This window comes from Ambystoma mexicanum, chromosome 2p (assembly GCF_040938575.1).
Source record: "Ambystoma mexicanum isolate Mex_15411 chromosome 2p, UKY_AmexF1_1, whole genome shotgun sequence".
NCBI classification, from domain to species: Eukaryota; Metazoa; Chordata; class Amphibia; order Caudata; family Ambystomatidae; genus Ambystoma; species Ambystoma mexicanum.
The window spans coordinates 987256922-987276713 of record NC_090923.1 but is presented as its reverse complement, the minus strand read 5'-3'; the positions used below and the strand labels follow the sequence as shown (position 1 = coordinate 987276713).

General features: G+C 42.8%; 1 protein-coding gene across 1 annotated transcript in view; it reads left to right on the top strand.

The window, feature by feature from the left end:
• Positions 1-19792, top strand: part of LOC138566997 (probable palmitoyltransferase ZDHHC24) — a 162690-nt gene that overhangs the window by 23932 nt on the left and 118966 nt on the right. Inside the window, exon 2 of the mRNA XM_069644796.1 lies at positions 8181-8483. Within this exon, the coding sequence (XP_069500897.1) occupies positions 8197-8483 (287 nt within the window). The 5' untranslated portion in view covers positions 8181-8196. The remainder of the gene's footprint in view (positions 1-8180; positions 8484-19792) is intronic.

Here is a 19792-nt window from a genome sequence, read left to right as displayed (position 1 = left end):
CAGCAAATGAACTTTGAGACAAGGGCCAGACATTCATCGGACCGCCCCTAAAAACATACAATGGTGAAGGTGACATCTCCAAATAAGACTGGCATGATTATAATCAGTGTCCTGGAAGTAAGCAAAGAACCGATGACTTGACCGGTATTGAGATGATGGAAGCAGCTGAAGTGACGAGCAAGGAGGTGGAAAACATGGGCAGAGTATCATGTCTGCATCCTGACTCAAGCCTGGAAAAACAAACATCTGCCCAGTGTGCTAAAATGACCTCAATGGGGTCCATCACCATTCTGATTAAAACCCTGATTTTTTTTTTTTTTTAAAGACTGCAGTCGTTTCAGCTAAACCTCCACCGAAGCAAGCCCAACAGCAGAAGAAAACAAAAAATCAACCGGAAATTCAGAAATCAAATGGCTGCAGAGAATTTGAGAAATGTAAGAATGCCACCTAAGGAGTAGTTCGTGCACAATCTGAAGGAGGAAAAAAGTGTGGTAAAGGTATTGAGGTCTATTACGAACCCTATGAAAGTTCATTCTCGACCTCCTAGAAAGCACCCTCATGACTGTCAAGACGTCCCATCTCTGGAACTATTGCTCGCTTACTTGATCTCACAAAATACGAAGATGAAGAGTTTATGAAGATGAGTATTCACCAAATGGGACCATCGATTCCAGAATAGTAACAGAGATAAGATTTGAACCAACTTCAATCTGAGTTGGTGTGAATAAAAGAGAAGTGGGTAAAGAAAGAGGGAATAGCCCTACGTTTCTGACTCTGGAACAAAAGACTTGCTTTAGAGAAAAAAAACTTCAAGCCCTTGAGGAATAAACAGAACTGTGCAATTTTAGATGTAGAGCCCCAAGTTATGATTCCGGAGGCATCTAAATTGGTCTCTCCAAGAGACAAACTTGATAAACTCGAGCGAGTCTTGCAATCTAACGACAACCTGATCTTGAATCGCAGCAACGACATAAGGCTTCTACATCATAGTCCAAAATTGAGGTACATTAACTCGGAGGATATTAGGGTGGTGCAGTTAATGAATGAAAAGAGAATGGATTGGGTTGTTCTACACCTTCAATCTGCACTGATGAAGGCAACTCTCCTCGAGTCGGCTGATGACCTCTTACCCTTGAGATTTGAACTGTCTATATTGAGGTTTCTAGACACTGACTTGATGAAGAGAAGTCAGTGACAAGGGTGCCTGTGCCAAGGAGTGGCACGATGCCTCTGGGCTGTTGCGTGCTATATAAATGTTAATAATAAATAAATAGGGAGGTCACTAGACGTCGGCCCTAAAATTGGAAAGATCCCCATGAAAGAGGGAAAGAGAAAGTATTCCCAATAAAAATTAGGGTGGATTGGTCTATGACCGCCTACCATCAACTTTTCAGTTCAAAGGAGCTTACTGCCCACAAAACTGAAGTACAAGATTGGTCCTGGTTAGCAGGAGACTTAGTACCAGGTCGACACCCCAATCATTAATGTCAGGAAGAGGAATCTAGGCCGGGGTTGAGTTTAGGATCCTGGAACTCGCAGGGTTTGGCCCACCTATTTAATAAGAAAGTCTTGGGGTTGGAGAGGTATGATATCTTATTCCTACAAGATACATGGATGAGATCTAATCCAAGTTAAGAAGGCTTTGATTGTTACTTGAACCATGCTAAAAAGGACAAACCGGAAGACCATTGTCAGGCCTATAGACTCTTTTACGAAGGGGGTTGAAGTTGGTGGTGCGGGCGGTACACAATCCAAACCTCTTCGTGCAAGTGCTGATTATGGAAAGAGAGAACTGGGGAGGAGAGGACAAAATGACAATGGTTATCTTCAACGTGTATTGGAGTGTGGATATATGTGAAGAGAGCCTATTTATCGCCTGTGTAATGGAGACGTTGGACGAAATATGTTTCCCAAAAAGATCCCTATATTATGTATGGGCATCTAAATAGGAAACTCCTGTATGATCAATGGATTGTTTTGAATAGGAATGGATTACAAAAGAGGGCCTGTCGATGGTCTGTGGAATCTTTTTGAGTGATGTCTGCATATGTTGAATGGGCAAACCAAAGGTGACATCCCGGGAAAATGCACATGGGCCAGGGGGCACCAGCAAGGCTGTCTATTGCTTTGTTTCGGATAATCTCCTTCAGTTGGTTGATCTATTTTCGGTGATACAAATGCCCACAAGCAATTCTAAGCTCCTTGGAATGAGGTGTGAAACATTGACATTGCCTCGCAAACTGGTAGAGATGCCCTCAATGCAAATATCACAAGGGGGGAATAGATTGAGAAGGAAGCCATGGGATGTAACATCAATAACAGGCTTGCTCAGCAACCACCTGGTGAATTCTAGTGAAGGGTCTGAGTACGCATGGTTGTTGAAAGTTTTTGTTGAGAAGAGCAGAAGCCACGCAAAGCTATAATTTGAGCCATGCCCTATATACAACAGAATAGTGGTAGAAGCAAGGAAATCGCTTCGGTCAGACCTCAGGAAAATCAAACCAGGATCCCTGGAGGGGAAAGGATTTTCTATTGAGAAAAAGGAAACTAAAAATGGAGAAACTGGATGATTGCGTCTAGAGCCGCTAGAAGTCAACATGAGACAGAGGTCATGCTTGAAATCGTATTTAAAAGCAACACCAGAAACCTATGTGGCATAATAAATATTGGTGGTAGATTTCAATGAGCTCTGCAATCATCCATGGTTTCTGTAGACACATGGGTAGCTCACTTTACAGCTCTGTTTACATCAATCAAGGCTGGGCAGAGCAGCGAAGTGACAAACCCTGTAGAATCATGGTGCTTTGAGTGTTCCCAAGAAGGCATTGAGGGTATGATTCACAATTTAAATCCCTCCTGAGCCCCTGGGCCAGATGGGCTTACCAATAGTATGTTGAAGGAAGCAACATCCCCTTGTTTATGGCCATTCTGTTCAAACATATCATGAGAACTAAGGAAATCCCCACCTCGTGGAAAAGGGCTTTAATAGTACCCATTTTCAAGAAGAGTGATAGGTCTAATTCCTGGGGTTTTCTCCATCTCCCTCCTCGATGTAATGGGGAAGATGTTTGCAACAATTTTGCTCCATGGCCTGAATAAATTGGCGGTCGATTGTGACCGTCTAGATCCAAGACAAACTGGCTTTGTGAAGGGAATGGGCACCACATTAAACCTCTTCCTTTTAAATATATTGAAGCTTAATGCAATCAAAAAAAAAAATCAAGCGATTTCTTAGCCTTTATTGACCTTGAACAAGCTTTTTATAGCGTTACTAGGGAGAGGCTTTGGTGGAAACTTCGTAAATGAGGATGCCCGGAACATCTGGTTGAAGAAATGCTAGCCCTATTTTCTGGAACCTCAATGGAGGTAAGACTGGCAGGGGGATGTTCCTAGAAAAATCACACCAACAGTGGCTTAAAACGGGGCTGGCCATTAGCCCTGATGCTATTCAATGTGTATCTGTCGGACTTATCCGAGTCTCAGAGTAGCGTGACTGCCCCCACCCCTAAAATGCAGGGACAATTAATCCTGTAGGTCTTGTATGTGGATGATTTGGTCTTCATCTTCATTCACCAAACCTGATCGGTTTGCAGTGCTGACTGACCCAATTTATGGCATATACTTTAGAAAATGAGTTAATGGTGAATATAAAAAAATGCAATTTCTTGGAGCTAGCAGCACCCCTAAAAAGGAGTTATAAAAAAAAAAAAGGGAGCCGGGGGGAGGAGGGGGTGAGAAATTGCGACAGGTTGACTCAGTGGTATATCTGGGAGTCTTGATTAATAGAAACCTAGGCCAAAGAGAATGGAATGTCATACTTAGATCTAAAAAGAAGAGGCTGGCAAACCAAGGGGTGGCGCTGCTTAAGCGCTATGGGAAGTACACAGTCGGTCCAGTCCTAACTTTTTACAAGCAAAAGGTCGTCCCAATATTGACATATGGAGCAGAAACAATGCTGAATATGACCTGGCAAACGTGGGGGATCTTGGAGGGTATATTTTGGAGGCAAGTATTGAGATTGCCTAAGGCCCGCCTAGTAGCCTCAATCGGATTTGAAATGGGATTGCAATCTGTGGAGACCACTGTTCGATGGAAGGCCATCTCCCTCTTTAGGAAATATGTTATGTTTGATCATTTGCCCCCATTGGAGATCTTGAGATACTTAAATGAAGGCAAACCGTATTGGCTTCTTCATAAATCGCTTGGTTGGAGTCAATGGACGCCACAGTGGAGATGCAAGACTGGCTAAAGACCCAAGTAATAATATTTAAATATTGGTTATCATTGGTGCATACATATGAAAAAAGAGCCATTAATCAATTGCCTAAGTATATAGTTAAATTTCCTGCTCCACATTATCGACATTTATTCATGAGATTCCGGCTTAATATCCTCCCTAATGGAGAAATATTACAAGTATGGAAACAAGGACAAGGTAGACCTGCAATATGTAGGTTCTGTGGGGGAATGGACTCCATTGAATCACTACATCATCTAATGGTCTTGTGTGGGGAACGTGTAGATATCAGAACTAGATATTTAGAGAATTGTGTCAAAGAGGTAAACTTGATGTCAGCTAAAGAATGATGGAACTGGTTGGTGATTGGGGGAACGACGAGCCTGATTCTAGCAGCCATGCATGGACCAAAGTAACCATAATTGAAAAGGCTCTAAAGGGCATAGAATAATGTAGGGTGAACCAGTAGAGACGCCTTTTTAATGTGATTTAGATGTTTGTACTTTTTTTTTTTTTTTAAATGCCCTTATGAAATGTACATATAAAGATAAGATATTTAAAGGTTTGTAATAAACCAAATAAAAAAGTAGCATTTTATTTTTTAGTGTGTAAAAATGTAAATCCAATTCCCAATGGGAGTAATTTTTAATGGCATATACAAATGTTTTAACTGGAAAACAAATGTTTTTGTATTATTTCTTTGGACTTAGGTTTAATTTCTCACATTGACATTTCTGAAATTACTGCTGCTGGAGTGAACCATATCAACCTTTATAATCAGCACCCAACTACACTGGTTTACAACAGTGTTAATCTTATTCCTACTGATATTGGGGGGTGGGTAAGTGAAGATCCAGACAGATTCATTCCCCACCAGAAAGCTTCTGCTGGAGTTCAGGTATCGTGGATACCCTTGCTATCTTGTGTCTTGAGACCCCTTTGGCAAGGTCCCCTGAGGGTGCCCTTGAAACCCTGCAGTCTGAAGTCTATTGTTAGTTCCTTGCATAGGCATTTTAGCGCCTGGGAGCTGTCAAATAAAGGTAACCATTCTTGAACAACAAAAAAACTAAAAAGCAGCACTTTGAACATAACGGTGAGAGTTTGGTGCAGAGGCAACTAAATCTTTCCTGGCACCAGTATAAACATTGGTTCCAATCGTTTCCTCGGATGTTCTTTCTTTTACCAAAGTGTTCATGATTCCGTTTTTGGCCCGCTACTCCCCCACCGGCCCCCCACTCTACACCTCATCTACTTTGGGGTGTCCTACCACTTATTTTCTGAAGTTACCCAGATGCTGTTCTCCTTTGTTAGGAGGCACGCTTTTCCCTCACATATCAAAGGTGACCTGGACATTGTATTGGTGTACTCATTGTATTTATAGGAGTTTTTTTAGTTTGGGGAAAATAAACAATCTTTAAACAATGCCAACCATCGCAATATATATTAAGTTTTAAGTGTGAAATATTCTAGGATACTGAACCATTATTTCCTCATCCCCTTCCCCTCAACCCTGACAGTGTGTTGTGATTTGTATAGAAAGCCCCTGGGAAGTCAGGGCTCATATGCCAGGCACCTCATTACTGTAGACGTGCCGCTAATCTTCTAGACGGATGCTTTTGCAGCCAGAAATGTCTGTTTTAAATCACATGAACGTTACGGGACACTGGTGGGAGCAGCAGAATGATTCCAAAAATGATATAACCTTTAATGCAGCTATTTTTGCAGGCAGAAATTACTGTTTTAAATTCAAAATGTGATAATTAAGCGCGAATTTGCTGCTAGTAATGGTATCGATGTATATGTATCCCTCAACAAATACCATAAATAATTGCAAAGCCCACAAATAGTTTACCTGAGCTCTCTCTTTGCCATCTCTTCCTCCATATTGGAAGTTTCCAGAAGGATCCTGTACTTGGTATGTACATTTTCTTTTGGCTCTTGGGGCCCTCCTTTTACCCTCTTAACTTTTCCTCTTGTTTTCTTCCTTGTCTCTCTCCTGTGCTCGAAGCTCCTCCTCCTTACTTTTTCACCTCGCTCTTTTTTTCCACCTCATCAGTCTCTTCTCTAACATTTCTCGCTCACTCTCTCAACTCTGCTCTTGGTAATTTCTCCCTCATTCTAAGTTCTTTCTTCTCCACCTCTGCTTTTTAACTTGGTTTGTTCTCTATTCTTTTTTCCTACTCGCCTCACCGCCATGTCCTAAACTCCAACTCGCTCTGTGTACTCCGAACCCTTCGCCCCCTTATCCCTTCTTAGGATTGGGCTTGGTTGTTGCACCTTCAGGTGTGTTGTGCAAGCGTGCTTGGTGATTGGTGATTACTTGTGTGGACTACAGATTCAGCAGGTTTTAGCAGTCGGTTTGCAGTCCGTGCGGCCATTCCACTAGCTGATGTGATATTGCATCTGTCTGTCATCTAGGATTCACTTTTTGTTCCACGACTGATGCCACCGTTGATATTGAGGTCCCTTGTCTTCCCATACGTGTGTAAGTCCATGGGAGCATATAAGGCCTGCAGACCATTGGGTGACCAGCTCTTCGGTAAATTATGCTTCCATACTTATATCGTGTTTGCAAATGCTTGCTGTGGCAATTCTGCAGACTCCTCTTCCATTATTCCTCCCAGGGAATGACTCCTTTCAGTGCTGCTAGGGAGTCTTGGGTAAAGTAGGGTTGCTTATAATAAGCAAAGCGAGGAATGGATTGAGGAGACTTCCAGGTCCACCACAACCTCCTCTGGGGCCTGCATCATAGAGTGGGTGACCCCGGTCCCATCCTCTAGCCTCAAGCCGTTGCAGCACCAAATGTTGAAGAACCTTTGAGAAATGTATCCTCAATATCGTATGATAACTGGAGTTTGATAGATTAGTACCCAGACTGTTTTGTAGTGACATTCCTCATCCGGTACTATTTCCCAAAATAATTGTACCTGGATAAACCGCATTCAGGCCAGTAAACCTGAAACACCAGTGTGTGCTTTGACAAGCATCTACCCCATCAAAAAGTATTTGGATTTACTTGGAAAATCTTTGAATTGCCACAGAATAACCTTCAGAAATATATTACATTTGTTTCCTGAAAAAATTGAAATTTAGTGTTCTGCATTATCTTAATGACTCAAACCCAAGCCCTCTCTCTATGGCTTCTGCACATACTTTAGAACATCAGGGAGATTTGCAGTGCACAAACCATGGAAACGCAATAAGAAATGTGAATTCCTTCAGTTCAGGTTTCTATTGAGAGCACTCAATATTTTGCAAAAATGCCTTCCTGGCTAATCCCTAGCCGATCTGATGGAAGTGTAAAAAGTCAACATCGATCAATGCATAACTGTGCTCTTCTCCCCCATCCGCGACCTGCATCCTCAAACTCAGTCTGCTTCCAATGGGAACAGTAGGTGCGCACAACAGTTTTCTGGGTTACAAATAGCTGGTAGCGGTTTAGTTTCTGCTCGTAGTCTAGAGAGTTTTATTAGCATGACAAGAGTTTTTAGGCGACTCCACAGGCCAGGTGCCATACAAACATGTGTTTGGGAATGGAAATAAAGGAGCGTTGGGGCGCATCCCAAAGAACTAAGGCATAATACGTGGTGTATAATGTACTAAAAATCTCTAGCTTGCATCTTGTGTAATTTAAATGTGTGGCACATCATGTACTAGGTCCCTCTTCCCACAAGGTTTCTCCAAATTGCTGGGTGACGCCTTATAGTAGCTGCTTTAAGATCTTGCTCATCCAATGGTTTGATCCCTGTGTTTATTTAAAATCTATTAAATGCTACTTTGTTGTTATGTCAGATGTTATCTTTTCAAAGTGCTTTGAGATGATTTTAAATCACAATGTTGCGCTATATCCAACAGCATTATTAACCAATTTGAAGTTTGAGTAGCTTATTTACTTGAATCACTTTTTGTTGCACGACACTGAATCAAGTCTTTGTACTTCTAGTTTAACACAGGACTCAATGGCCATGAAGGTGTCCTTCCTAACCTGCTGCTGGAGGCGCTTCGATGCCACTCTCCACCTGCCTGTCTGCATAACCTTGGGGATGATCACTTGTGTGGTGCTCGAGGTGTTGTTCATTATCCTACATGAACAGGGCCCAGCGCAAGACCAGTCCAAAGCCGCCCACTTGCTCTTGTTCACTTTCTTGCTGCTCAATGTGTTGTCCAATGCAGCAATGTTTATGAAAACTAATCCCAGCATTCGAGGTGTGTTCCTGACGGATAACTCGGTTGGACTTGGCTGGGAGTGAGTATAAACAGAGATTATGGTGCAAACCATGATAGTTTTGTATGCGTTTGTCCGGTGATGGGCACCTTTCCTCCTGTTGGAATGTCTTTCATGGTCTATTTGTTCATGTCTCAATTTCCAGGACATTGACTAAGCCACATGGTAGTAGGTGTGCATTCAGCTGGTTGAGACAGCCACACTGAATAAAATGAAAATAACTTAAAGCTGGGATTTGACAACACTTTGAGATGACATTATCATTTGTGGGGCAGGGAGGTGCTGTGTTCTGTAGCAGTACAACATCTCGTATAATGTACAGAGGCAGGTTTCTTTGCCCTGTCCACCATGTTTCATGTATTCAATAAGAGGTATTGCCGAGGAAAGCAGCACTGTTCAAACAAAATGTCACCCCGTTCCTTATGTCCTCATATGCTCATGTCTCGTGACTTGAGTCCCTTCAGACACAGTACATATTTTGAGGCTTACAGGTGGTTCTGTAGCAGTTGCCGGGTGTACGTTGGCTAACCTGGGCTTTGGTCACATGACTTTTGTCAACAGTTGAGGTTTTTTTTTTTTTCCTATTCTGTCCAAGGTCAATTGTAAAGCTGCAGTCATCATCCTAGCCCTCTATCCAAGGGTGATGTGGTGCCCTGAGTTCAGTGAGCCTTCATGGCATAGCTGCTCTAGGAATCCTTTGGCACAGAGTACATTCGACTTGGTTTTCTTGGTGGCCCCCTTAGCACCACTACGATCTGTATTTTGGCACCTGGCTTACCTTTTGCTGCTCTCACTTTTATTTCTATGCTTTGTTTCGGTCTGAAGGCTTCATCCCTACCAATCGTCTGGTCCAGGTACACAAGGTTCTCCACTACATTAGACCTGATACTCTGGCTACTTCACTGCACTGGCCCGCTGGTTTCACCTTTTGCCCCTTGGACCTTTTTCCAGCCTCTGGTCCGCTTGGCTTGGTCAGTGCTGGTGTCTTCCTCTGGACTTCAGTGTCCACCTCCACCACCCTTTTACTCCTCCTCCTTCAGATCTATTCCGATGACGTCCTCTGTAAGTGATTTCAATCCGGCACACACCCAAGTCAAATCCCAGCATTTAGTGCACAACTGAAACCCTTATTTATTTTTGTCTAGAAGTTTAATATTCTGAACGATATACCACTCATATCACACCCTTCTCCTGAGAACCGCCTGGTCACACTGAACCAGGAATCAGGCTAGTTTGCAAAGGTACATTTTTCTTTATGTATTTAAAACTTAATCACAATATATTTTTAATAGGTAAACAGCAATCACCAATGGGGTGACAGAACACTGAATAATATCTTTAATACACTAGGAATAAGTAATGAGCAAAACAAATGCAGCACAGAAAATAATACTTTTGTGTTGGCTCAGATCAGATAGCACTATGGTTAGAGGTTCTCCTGCAACACCCCTTAACCCCCAATAGGCAATGTAAAGAGATGGGAGGAGAGAGCAGGTATTCAGGAATAGCACAAATCAAACAGAATATCAGTCCCACTTTCCCCCTTAAACCACACGAGAAAAACGGAATTGACTTTTCAGCTGTCATAATGGCTTTTAAAATTGTCTTTAGAATTCACTGGGCAAAAACACCAAATATGGTAAAAAATACTTAAATTGTTGTCAATTCCTATGGGAGCCACTTTGAACAGTTGCACACAATCACAAGCAATGATTTAGTCCAAAGAAAACATTTGAAATCTTAAAGTCCAAGTCTGAAACAAATGAAAGCTATTTCTCACGTTTAAAAACCTTTTAGAACTGTAATTCGCGGCAAACTTTTCCTTGCGCGATATTCGTGATAATGGGAGAAACACTGTTTTGCAATGTTTTGGGTTCTATGGATAGCTATGGATGTTAGGTACAAGTAGGAGTTGAAATTTCGTTTCTATCACAAAAAAGGAGAGAGTTGTAGAGGTTTTAGTAAAGGTCGTTTTTGTAAAATGGGCGCGAGGATGGAAAATAGAAATGCACTTTTGAAAATGAAAAATGGGTTTGCTTACACTAGATGATGACTATGAAAAAGCGAATACTACAGAGGGATCTTACAGTCACATGATCAGTGTAACCCGCCTACTGTGGAAATTACTTCTTCAGATGAGAAGAGGGTCAGCACAAAGATAGTTCTAACAATACTGGATCTGAATGAAAGATAGGATGGGTTTGAGATAAGGATAAGAAAATGCAAATATACTATGGGCCACAGTTCTTCCTATTAATACTCACAGGATAAATTGGACCGTCAGCTCTGTCATTGGACTGGGTCTGGTCTAGGAAAGACAGCACATCAGGCACGGTACTGGATCAGCTAGGCTGGTCGCCTGGTTTGCACTGGATCTGCCCTCTTAATCTGTGGGTATTTGAATCGGCTGGATAGCGAGTTCCTCAGGCAAGCCTAGTGGTAGCAAGCCAGAGAATTTCAGGATACTGGTTCAAAAGGCCTTCTCACACCACACAACGCTTCACTGGGTGGAGAGAATACATTTGAGGATTTGGGCCTTGCTGGAAATCAATAGTTCTCTATTGCTGGCAAGAGTCTTGTCCTCTGGATCTGGAAGAATATTAAAGCTGGATATAGAATGCTGGATCAGAGTGCTTCGCCGGAATCAGGAAAGAGAGTGGATCTGCGAGTCCCTATGTGTTGTCAGCTGTCTCTATTTATGCTTAAAAATGACATCACAAGTGGGTGTATGGGCCGGCTTAGCTAAGCTTGCCCCTGTGAGCTGGGATAGGATCAAAAATTAATCTCCGCCTTGCAATTTGAGTGATTGAAGGCCGGATGATGTCACATTTTATGGTTTGCTTTACAGTCCTCCGAGACCTCCCTTTAGCCACTGGTCTCAAAATCGGATTTGATACTAAATGTACATTTCTACATTGGTCACCTTTATACAAATCACACACAAAGATGCCATATTTTATGTAGCAGCTATTCCTCAAAACCCAGTGGGCTCTTGTCTCAACCTTCTACAGAATGTTGTCCTTTTCGCTATGAACACAATTTCCAAATTTTATTTAAATTTCCACAACTGTGTGTGTTTAATATAGGTTCGTGTAAATTTTCACTATTCTAACATTAATACCTTTCGCATAAAACCACATATTGCCATTCCTGTCCAGAACATGTCACAGTTCTACCGCCTCTTCACACATGCAGCCAAAAATTAAATTAACAACGGTGTCCTTTTTATATTTTTCACCACTTTAAATAAGTTATGAGTCTTTTAAAAATTGTTCATTCTTAACAGCAGATGGTCGCTTGGCTCCACCCCTTTGTCTCTCCTGGGAGTCCAGTGCATCCCCCTCCTTGGGGGAAGCTCCTTCCAGGAGAGTTTACAACCACCTTCACACCTCCGCTTCCTGGGCTGAATGGCTTGTCATTGTTCCTTCTCTTTCTGCAGACAAGAGTCTGTTCTAACCCACACTTAGAACCTCCCAGTGTGTTTCTGCTGTGAGAAAGGCCCTCCTCCTGGGAGAGAAACCTGCTTTTCCAGTTCTTGCAGCTCAGCCAGGCTAATTAACTTCTTAAATCCAGCAAAAACCTAATTTGTTGCATCAAACATAAATAATTACTTTCTTAGCCTTAAAATCTGTGGGATCAAAAACACAACTAAAATCTGTATTCCTTTTTGGCAACACTCCTTTTTGTTTGCTAATCCCGCAGACTTTTAGTTTTAGCTCACTTTAAAGTTTCATCAGTAACTCATCTGACAGCTGTCATTCAGGTAGCCCGGGGTACTGCACCCAGATTTTGGCATGGGCTGTCAGTTTTCAGACAATCCAGTTTGTCTGAGGAATGTTTTGCTCTTCACATTAGGACTTTAAATGTTCAGAATACTTCATTAGATACATGAATTTTAGCACCAGGCAAGATTGTGAATGTTGAGAAGTGTTGTGTTATAAGCATTGGAGTTTTTAGCAACAAAGCAAATGTAATTTGTAGGCTCATTTTGGGGTCTCGTTTGCAAAGTGCTGCTTCTCTCTCTGCACTCTGTTTGCTGGTCATGGTGCCCACTGGCACATTTCTGCAGGGTGTGCTGTATTCCACCGCACATGCACCATGGGTGGCAGGTTGTGCATCCCGTTTTTTGTGTGCTGAAGCACACAGTTTTAGTAGATTTTTGGGGTTTTTTGGCACGCACAAGGGTTTTGCCGCCGTTGTTGCCGTTTCTTTCACCATAACTGGTAGGGTGACGCCGCATAGCATAGCGGAGTGGGTCAATACATCCCACACCTCCTTCCTGCATCGCTGTTTCTCTTTTAACCTCCGCTTTGGCCTTCTCTTGTGCCTTCTTTTCCATCCTTCTTTACAGTCCTCGCTTTCTCCTCTCTACTCAATGCTGCCATCTTTTCTCCAAATCACAACGATCTGGCGTGACCCTGACCTTGTTTATACTCGTGTCCTGCCGGTAATGAGATGCTAATGTTTGCAGTCAACATCCAGATTCATTTTAGCTACCTTGCCATGTGATTACCTTGCCATGTGATTGGATGAGGGCCATATGTTCAGGGGCATAGGAAACCCATCAAATGTGGGGGGGGCACAGGGGACACCTTGGGGACTTTGCTTTTTTAAAATATATTTATTGTTTTCTAGTCAAAGAACTCTACGTTTCGCAAAATTAAAACAGCAGTACGTATTAAATTACATAATTCACTGTATATAACAAGAGAAAAGAAAACCGAAGAAAATTAAGAAAGAAAAGCATTTCAGCCGCTCTGAGCTCATTTATTCCCTGATCAAAAGGCCTGCGGCCATGAAAAGGTAGTCTTGACTACTCATGCGCGCAGCCTCCGCTTCCGTGGCCTCGCCGCCTTTATCTGGCAACAGCTGCTTCCTGCGTGCTTCTTGCCTCTTTTTATGGCATTTAACGCGAATATGTTTTAATCATCTCCCGCAGCTGGAGCCCGTGCTGGGCGGCAATTTACGGGGACCCTTTCTGGGAGAAGGGGGGCAGGAGCCAGGGTGGGCAGGACGTGGGTTCATCCGTGGCAATCAGTGGAGTAAGTTGGGGGGGGACATGACCTCTAAAGAAAAGGTTCCCCAGCCAAATGAATAGGGACAAAATGGTGTGCCATGAAAGTTGGGCGGGGGGGGGGCAAACACCCCTGTCCCCCTAAAATTACGCCCATGGTGGCAATTAATATCGATACAATTGGGAATTATTTCTCGCTTAACAGCCGCCTTTACTCTGGGTCTTTTGGGGAAGCCCAACTGTGTTCTAGTGATTTACAAGCAGGTCTCATGTGTGCAAGAACAAGGTTGAGTTCTACAGTTGTCATGAACTTGGAAGACCGAAGGATTGGCCACGTTCCCAACCGCTCTAATTCTCAGCACCCCAAAAAGTCATGCCATGCAGCCTGGCAGGCAGCCCGGTGAGAGGAGGCAGTGCTCCCCAAAATACCTGCACCCGTTACCGGGATACAGATAGTCTGCACGTGCTCGCATAAACTGCAATAACGTAAAGCGATTGTATGATTGTCATTCATGGATCAGGAGTGGTTGATTGATGTATTCAGGAATTGTAAGGCTCCAGCTGCGGCACACTTCCCGTTCTAGATATTTCTATTTCATGTATGTTTTTTAAAATAAATGCACGAATAAATAAATATACATCTACAAATAAACGCTTACTGTATGCCATCGAAATTGAAATAATTAAGGAGAATCTGTGAATTTATACTGAAAGGAATAGTGGGACTTAGGCAACGGGGCCCATGCCAGCCTGAACACTGTTTCTTGAACAGTACATGGCTCTATACAGAGGTAAGCATAGATCCATATTAAGGGCCAAAGTCACATACGCGTTTTATAATGGCAAACTCCCATAAGAAAACATTTCTCTGAATTAAGCCCTTGGAGTGGGAGAAAATGATTCTCCACGGATTCCGTAAGCGATCATTAATGTGGGCCTCACTGTAAAACAATGAACCATACTGAAATATGTAATGTGGTCCTGCAGCGATCCTACGGTGTTATGGGTCACGTTTTTATAGAGCTTAATATAGAATTTCGCCCACTTTTAGGCACTGTGATATATGCAGTTGCTACCCAAATTAAGGGCACTCTATGTATTCTCTTGGGAAGGGTGGGGGGGCCAAGTGTAACCTGTGGGAATTGAGCATGCATCCTGTGGGTGGAACACATATGGCTGAACTATTTTACAGACATATGGGCTGTTGCATTCCACGTGCACGTTTTGCGAGACGGTCTGGGTTGATAGCATTATGTCATGTTAGAAAGATGTTTAAGGTTCTAGGAGTCTGTCGGCCCAGAGTGGGTTGCACATGAAATAGTGAAGTGCCCCTCTTTGCGACCAGTCCACACAGGTGGGGCCCGCAGATCATAAATACATATTGTAAAAGTGACAGCCGCAACAAAGCCCCTTCCTGCTCCATTCCACCCCCACCACTGCGTAGCCACTGTTCAACAAAATCAAGACTGCATCAAACATGTACAGAATCTCGACCACCCTTGCCCTCGAGAGATAATAGGAGTTTGAGTGAAGATGTCCTGAGGTTTGCTGGAACATCTCCGAACCTTGCCAAACATCTGTGGATCACTTGCATGCCACCGCACCTCCAAGGTAAGTCCCATTGTTCTCCACAAAAAGGTCAGACAGCTGGTCGCATGACCAGCCGCCTATCGTCTCTCAGCATTCCACTTCAACTTTGACCTCCCCACCCAACCTAATTTCCGTCCCAATTTCTACTTGTGGCAACACTAACAGGGTCATGACTCTGTTCGATGGGGAAGAAGCCGATGGGGGAACCACAGTCACTGAGACCCTGCATGTGCCATGCATGTTGTTAATAGTGCTCCCCTCTGTCGCAAACTGCATACCAGCACTTTTTCTGGCCTGGGTTCTTTTTCTTTTTTTTTTTTTTTTTAGAACTGCAACTTTTAAGGTACACCTGGGAGAAACCAAGAAGAAGCCAGACTGGAACTAAATGAAGGGGAAAACAGAAATGCTGCAACTAATACGGACTGTGAGCTTTCATCTTATTTAGTTATTGAGTTGTTTTCAGTTCATAAAACTTTAAACTTTACATACATTCATACCAATCACATATTAACTCATTATACAATAGTAGAAAAATAGAACACAATAAATATTAAACACTCACTCATTCATACTGCAGTATAGGAGTACAGTGCATAAATACAAATACAATACAATGTTGGTGATAATTACCTTGAATCATTATTATTACATGTCGTCACCAATTTGTCATTAACATTTTCATTATTTCTAGGCGGAAATGTTTTGCATACTCTATATAATGCTATATAGACTGCCTCAGATTGCACATTCAGGCACCATCTCCAGAATTCCTCCGACTGTATATAGCTCATGTTATGGACAAAACGGCCATAGTTCAACATATAGTGATTGCGTCTTTCAGGACATGAAGTTAGTATGTTTCTAACAGTCTCAAATTCATCTATGTCCAGACACATTCGACAGTATCTCTCTTTTTCAGGGATCTTCCACTGAGAACCAAAGGTGGACTTCACCGGAAGTTGATTGGTGCGCATTAATAGTCTAAAATTGCGTACCAGTGGGTCAGGATAACGTATAAAATATCTTTGAGGCATATAATACTCATGCACAATCCATTCAATATATTTAAAATCTTTCAGTTCATACATACGAATAAAATTCATTTCCTAATCAACTCTCTTTGCTTTGCCTTTGAACGCTTTTTTTAATAGCAGGAAAAAAAACACATTGATTCGTTTTAGCCACCCACTGTAATAAGTATTTGCAGCAGCTGGATAAATATTTGCTCCTAGAAGTAGGAACATCTATTTTAGCCGCTTAAGTTCCGATGATTTGTAGCAGTTCACTCTCAGGGTGGCACATTGCTTTCAGATTGAGGAGGCCACGTTGTTGTCTCACAGGGGATCTCAAGGATTGTAGGCCGAGTTCCACCCTAATATATTGGATGGGGCACGAGACGGGTACCCCCTAAAATGGAACGCCAAAATAGGCCTTCGATACTGTCAAGGAAGGAAAGGTCAGAAATAGTAATGGCTTCTAACCCATAAACCAAAACTGGGGTGAACCATTGGCGATATAATGCAAGTATACCTTTTAGTGAATAGCCAGCATATTCCTTGACAAACTTGTGCACCATCATAGTAATTTGCTTGGCCCTCATACTTTTATTCTCTAAGGTACCTGTATCCAATTTTGAAATTAAAGAAGACACCCAGATATTTGTATACCTCGGTATATTCTACATTACCCCAAAAAACTTCTACTTTTACTCTGTTGACTTTTTTACGGGAGAACAACATGGCCTTGGTTTTTTTGCAGATTCATTGTTGGGCCATGTTCTTTTACAAAACAGCCAAGTTCTTCCAACATTGCCTTCATACCGGCTATAGAGTGATCAATTACCGCCAAATCATCTGCATAGAGCATAGCAGATATCCACACTTTTTCAAATTTAGCAGAGCATTTGGCTTTAGCGACAAGGCGTCTGATGAGGTCAGCTAGGTAAAGATTGAATAAGAGGGCAGCCAGTAAACAGCCTGGTTTGACCCCTCTATTCACATTAATCTGCTGTGTCAGGCTCCCCTCATTATCTAGACGAATTTGCACAGTGTTTTCATGAATATTAAAAAGTATATCAACAAGCCAACTGGGGCAAGCTAGTTTCAACAAAATTTCCCACAGTTTGGCTCGATCAACACTGTCAAATGCTGACCTAAAATCAACAAAAGTGCTTGATTTGGCACTGGAAGTTATGGCATCTAGGACATGAATATTGTGGGTAGTACTAGTGCCACGTTGAAACCCAGTTTGAAAAGGGTGAAGTAGGTGGTTGGTATGAACCCAAGCATTCAAGTGTTCTAGAACAATGGCTGAAAAAACCTTTCCCGGTGGAGTCTAAGATCCACAACAACCGGTAATTTTCAGGTAATGATCTATTGCCCGCTTTAAAAACCGGAATAAGAATGGCTTTCTTCCACGAATCTGGGTTACAATGATCTCGGCAGACACTGGTAAACAGCTTGAACAATACATTGCTCCATATAACAGGGTCATATTTCAATACTACAGTGGCAAGTCCATTGGGTCCAGGGGCTCGAGATTTATCATCGCAACCCACCGACATCCAGCACCTCGGAAAAGCAACAAACTCGCCACAACAACAGAAAAACAACTTCCAGGCACACGGCACAGTAGAGAAATGGCAGGGAAACCATAAAGGATTGATAACGTGCTGGGAAAGAGACAGGGGATTAGAGAGGTTTTTAAAGCTTTTTAGCTATGTAACACAGCTTCTGGGGAAATGACAGGCACAGATTGGCCTTTAGAGTCAGGTGAGTGCTGGAACCAATAGTGAGGGTGGGGGCACAGCTTAGAACCAGGAGAGCCACAGTTTAAAAGTGTAAAGAATGAAAGGCAGCGTGTGGGTTGCTGGGTTATGGTCAGAGGGTGCAGTGTTAGACCTAAAGATTGGACAGACAGAGAAGTGGAGTTTGAGGAGTTGGTGGCAGAATTGGAGAAGACTGCAGGTGAGCTATTTGTGAGGGCCAATGGTACCAGAGAGAGTGAAGCAGTGAATGAGTGTTTGTGAGAGGTTAGTAGTAGTGACGGAAGAGGGGGGAGAAGTAGGGGAGTGAGGCTAGTAGGTAAGAGCTAGACAAAGTAGATGCTAAGTGAGAGTAAGGGCAGTAAGAGAGGGATGGTAGGATAAAGGTGCAGGAGAAAAGTGAAGGGGTATGAAAGTGGGTGTATTGGGAGAGTGAGCAAGGCACCATATCCAGGAGTAGGGTGTGAGAGATGGGTGGTGTCGGGAGAAGGGGGACCTGGTGAGGATAGGGGCATAGTGAGCAGTGCGGAGAGGAGCACAGCAAAAGGTAAGGAGAACGGTAGCAGAAATGTGTGAAGGTGAGGGGGAGGAGAGCGGGCATTGGTGTAGCACAGGAGAGGGAAGGAAAAGGAGTAGATCAAGGGACATGAGAGCGAGCAGAGCAGGTGACTGTGAGAAAGGACCAAATAAACAATCGCCACTACTGAACACACGTGGGGATAGATACTTAGACCCGCATCAGGGGAGATGCACAGATAAGTCGTTTGACTTTAGCCCGTCATTTACACTATTATTAGAGAGTAGGCGTTACTGATCAATAGGGAGTGGAAAGCCCACAGGAGAAGAGTGTAATTAGTGTAATTGCCCACCCCATCCCCAGCATGGTGTGATATATTTAACAATCTATACATTGAACCATCTGCTCCATAGTTCGACTAAATTTCCATATCTCAACTGGTTTAAGAAAAATAAAACTCATTGAACTATTCCCCATTTTCCTGTGACATAACCTAGGGTAAACCATGACTAATAATGAACCCTGGCCCAGTGACTTTACTTAAAGACCTTAGCACAACTCATGCTTGCAAACCCTTTCCTTCTCTACATTCGCCAATTTAGGGCTACATATGACAAACCCCTCTTCACTAAATTGTCCTTGTAAACCCACATCTAACAGACCTCAACTTGCCGTAATTATAATATATAAACATATGGTTTATGAAGCAGTGCATGCTTTCATCAATTTGTTAAACTGCATACAAACCAGTATCTGAACAGCAAGGAGAACAGAGATAATCCTCATTTTAATTGAGTCGGCTTCAGAATGGTTTTGGATCCAGAATCGTAATGTGCCCTGTCTTCTAGGCCTTATTGGCTTTTTGCACAGTCTTTCTTCAGGGGTAAACATTGTAGGTTGCATGCTACTAGCCAGCCATAAAAAGTCACTCGACGCCTCACATTTACAAATATACACACCACACCATTTCTTACGTGCCAAGAGTCAATTATCCCTAGCCAGTGGTGATTGCACTTTTTGAGACATGCTTTCATGACAACCTAATGCATTCACTCCTCCTCCTATGCATTCATGGCACTGCTCTTAATTGATCACCTCCTTCCTCAGAGTTCAGCCCCATATATTTCTCTTACCTCCAAGTCTCTCACTGTGCTACCCTTTTTACCATCTCCTACAGATCTTTAATTCGTCTATTTCCCCCTCTCTTCAGCACATGCTTCATCCCCAGAAACAATGATTGGATTCCTTTTGAGCTCGCCTTCTACAAGTATTGTGATGATGCCTAAAATACCATTTTAACAAGTCGCTTGGTGACTAATCTTCCCTTCTTACCATCTGCCCCATGTCAGTAGCATGCTGGGGTCCCTCCCAAAGCATTAAATACCTGGACTCTGTGATGAATCCTTGGATGTAGTCGCTTCTTCCAGAGGGGGGGCCCCTTCCCA